Here is a 4,305-nt window from a genome sequence, read left to right as displayed (position 1 = left end):
CGGACCACCATAGTCGCGATTGAAGCGGTAATAACATCTTTGAGCCAAGTGTCCCAACCGGCCACAGATTTGACATTGGATGTGAGATTAAAAACCCCTCCCACAAGTAGTAGGGGGTGACCTCCACGCACGAAATCCACAAACATTGATGATGGAGCCCCCTCTACCAGATGCACATGATGCGGCAGCTCCTGTACCATGCGAGTCTGACGACTCTCTTACTCCAACAAAACATCAACGAGTCGTTGTAACTAGAAAGGTTCTGATAAAAAAGATGTAAGGGTGAGTACGGCGTCAAACTCCGACGGCAAGCCCGCAAGCATAATCTCTAGCTTTTTCGTTTCTGAAATCTAAGATCTAGGAGCATCAAGCAAGGCACAAGTGTTCTGGATCTTCGTTATGTATTCCTTGACTGACAGAGCACCTTTCTTAATCGAGTGAAAATCATGACAGATGTGAAAGAGCTTGGCTCTGGTGACGGCGACGGCGACAAAGAGACCAGTAGCAGTTGTCCAGATGTCACACACCATTTTAGCATCTGTGAAAAAAGACAAAAGATACAAGCTGATAGTAGAAAGAAGCCAAAAAGCTAGTAACTTATCCTGTTGAAAATACGATGAAGCTTCCGTATTCGAAACTAGAGAGCCGTCCAGTGATTGCACAAATCTCGGCGGAGCAGGTAATGTGCCTTCTAAGAAACCAGTCAAATTATAGCCTTCAGTAATCAGAGGGAAGGACTGAACCAACTGAGCACCGATGAACATCGAACAGTTATGAGTAACAGTTGTAGAGTCAGTGGAAGCAGAGGTAGCCATGGAAGCACAATACAACAGGTCTCCAGAAGCTAGGCGACTGATACCATATTAAGATCTCTAGTAAGAATGAAAATATTCTCAGAAATTGAATTGGTATTATTATTGTTATCTTGAATCTGTTCAATCAATAGTATTTATACAAGTGTGTAAGAATAACTACTGCTAACAATTTAGTAACTGCATAACAACATGTATAACAGACTAACAGAGTTCCTTCCTTAGACTTTTACTAGTTTGGGTTTATCTATTTATTTGTATTTTCATGCTGCAAACACAACTTTCATTCCTTAATAAATTGCTTCAAGTTATGGCATGTGTTTAAGTTTATTTGTTAAAACTAGACAACCAAAAACCATTTTAATATAATACAAACTCGACTGAAATTACAAATCAGACAAAACAAAACACTACAGTAAAGAAAGAAGGTAAAGTAAGGAGAGAGAAAAAATGGGTTAACATTCAATTGACATAGAAACTAGCATGAAGCATGGAGCTAAAAAAAAAAATACAAATGGATTTTTCAAAAAAAAAAAATATGAAACGAGTTTCAAATTCCTTACTTTATCTTGGATCATGTAGTGAATAGAAACTTTGTTAAAAAGGAAAAAGAAAAAAAAAAGAAGAAGAGATGAGTAATTAAAAACTTGTAAGCTTACACCAAAGTTTCTTAAATTTATTAAAATTTCTCAAAATTTCTCACGAAAGCGTGAGAAATTTTAATAATAATACTAGTTAGAAATTTTGTTTAATTCGAGAGATTTTGGTAAATATAAGAAATTTTAGGGTAAAGATGAAAGTTATCATTTATTTAATTAGATGAAGGTATAATTGGAAAAAGAATTACGATCAGATCATAAAATTTTTGTATTAAATAAATACCATCGCTACATAAGAGATAAAATCACTCAGTTAACATTTACCAAATACATGGTTATATGCAAGTTAAATAATATTGACGTATTAAATAATATAACACGTGGGTATAATTCAACAAACAAATTTTTAAATTAAAGATATATATCAATTTTTAAAATTATTTATAGAATAAAAAAATACACTATCATACACTCGTCATACAATAAACAATCTATAATTCAAGATATTATTTATTGAAAATTTATATTTAATTGTAATACAACAATAAATAATAGTCTTAATTAAGTGTAATTCCAAATAAATATGAAGTGTGATTTAATATTTTGTTAAAACTATTTAATTCAAATAAATTTTCAAAATTTGGCATGGGTGGGTGGTGTATCGTCATGATCACCTGATCATCTCGGGGGAAGAAGAAGAAGAAGAGATATTGGGAAAGAGGTGGGCTCTCCACTCATCCATCACTAACCAACGAAATACCCACCAGAAGCGAGCAGAGCAGTAGTTGAAGTAAGAGTTAGCCGGCCCCCACCAGCAGGCCACCACCAAGTGTCGCAGCCGTCCACTCCACCCCATCTCGGGCCATCGTCCCTCTCCTTCATGCACCTTGCCCTTTTTACCCTACACGTATCGACAAACCAGTCGTCATCCGCACGTGTTGTATAAAGGGAATCGCTTTCAGTTTGATACTCACAGTCCCTTCTTTTTTTTTTTTTTATCTTTTCTCTTGTTTGTACTTCAACTACACCATAAAAGAAATCCATTGTTATTATTATGCAAGAAATGCTTCCACTCTTCTTCACATTGTGAATTTGCATTAATGGAGGTTCGTTTGCATGCTTTTCCACGGCTTTCTTGAACTTCTTTTTCTCTCTTTGTGTTAGTAATGAATTAAAGAGGATGAAGGTCAAGAAAGTCATGGGAAAACATGAACGGATTTTGTTTTGTTTTGTGCTTCCTTTGATTGTAAAGGTAATTTATCCCTCATCCTTTCATGCTTCAAATTTCTTTTTATATGCCATTTTTTATTCTAAATTCTTGCATGAAACCCAGATATTACTTGCTCCAAAAATTATTAAATTTCATTTTTAAGATACACAAAATTTATTTGAAAATGGGTATGGGTTTTCCTATCATGATACAAAACAGAACAAGACTTTAGTGTTATTTTGTCTATCTATAAAATTTAAACCAAAATTTCCTCTAAAAATCATCGATTTTTTAAGATTAAAAAAAAAGAAGCTGTCTGACAAATAAATGGTTGTAAAAGATCATCATGCGAAGCTCTTTCCTTAATCTTAAATTTATGTGATTAGAGCTATTGTTAGTGATTTGAATGATCCCATTAATGATGGGATGTGAAGAACTTTTCTAGAGCAGCAGAAACAACTAATTTGTGATAGATTTAGGGTAGGTGATTGAACATTTAAAAAATGTGGGATACGTTACGTAATAACTTACGTCGTTTCTCACAGTTTCGGTCGGCAATAAAAGGCGACAAAGCAGGTGAACTGTCCATGACGCAAGGCAATCGGTTTCTGCTTTGTTTTCTTTTCCCTTTCAAAAAGATGACGATGAACGGCGGCTGAGTGTAAATCGCTGAGTCAGGTCGCAGTTCTGGTGAGGTTGGGATCCCAAAATGAAAGATGATGATGAGAGCTATTAGCTTACCCAATTCGTAACATTTTCACGCATAGAATTCGATTCCAACTATACACAATTTCATAGGATTTATTATTTCAACCATCCCACCATTTATTTCTAACATTTGAACTCTCAACAGAGATGACTAATTTATTGAAGGATCAAAATTTATGTTTTTTTTTCTATTTCAGTAACAAATAAAATATTTAAAACTTCATTTTATTGATATTAATGTATTTTATAACAATTTAAATAAAATATTAATTTCATCTTTAAAATAATAATTTGGATTTCACATAATTATTTTGTTTAATCCTTTGATTAAATTAAATGAAAGTTGAAACTTTAAATAAAATTAATTTCATATAATTTCACGTAATTAATATTTAAATATTATATTTTTAAGTGAAATAATTAGTGTAAAAAATATTTCTAATTTGAATTATTAAATATAATTAAAATAGACTAACTTATCAATTCAAATATTATAATAAAAAAATACCAAATTATAATTAAAGTATTTTTACATATTCAACATACAATATGATTTTATTTTATATAATTAATACAAAGTAACATAATTCAAAATAATAACTAATTAACATAATTAACTCAAATATTAATTAAGTGATAATTAGCACAACATTTTTAATTAATAATTTTAATTTTAATTATTTTAAATGTGTAATTATCACAATTTCTATTAATTTATAATTATATTTAAATGTATAATTATGATAACTTCTATTGTATTTCAACTTTTTAACTAAGATTTTAAATTAAATATTATAATTATTTTTAAATGTGAATTTAAGAATATGACATGAAAGTACAAGGTGTTCGTCAATTAAAAAAATTTAAACTCGTGTTTTGTATATATTATAGATAGGTTATTGATTATAGATATAGCAAAATGACAAAAAATTTATTTAAAGATATACGAGTATAAAATATTGTTGTGGAAAAGTGA

At 30.8% G+C, this 4,305-nt stretch overlaps 1 protein-coding gene across 1 annotated transcript; it reads right to left on the bottom strand.

Moving 5' to 3' along the window:
• Nucleotides 1–1,839: 1,839 nt before the first annotated feature.
• LOC128290238 (uncharacterized) lies at nucleotides 1,840–3,466 on the bottom strand. The gene is made up of 2 exons (XM_053025463.1): nucleotides 3,153–3,466; nucleotides 1,840–2,433 (listed from the first exon to the last, which is right to left on the bottom strand). The coding sequence occupies exons 1-2, from the start codon at nucleotides 3,208–3,210 to the stop codon at nucleotides 2,156–2,158; spliced, it is 336 nt and encodes a 111-aa protein (XP_052881423.1). The 5' UTR covers nucleotides 3,211–3,466; the 3' UTR covers nucleotides 1,840–2,155.
• Between the last annotated feature and the right edge of the window lie 839 nt (nucleotides 3,467–4,305).

Source organism: Gossypium arboreum, chromosome 3 (genome assembly GCF_025698485.1).
Source record: "Gossypium arboreum isolate Shixiya-1 chromosome 3, ASM2569848v2, whole genome shotgun sequence".
Taxonomy (NCBI): domain Eukaryota; kingdom Viridiplantae; phylum Streptophyta; class Magnoliopsida; order Malvales; family Malvaceae; genus Gossypium; species Gossypium arboreum.
Note: the sequence above shows the minus strand (reverse complement) of the source record. Positions and strands in the feature narration are given on the sequence as shown.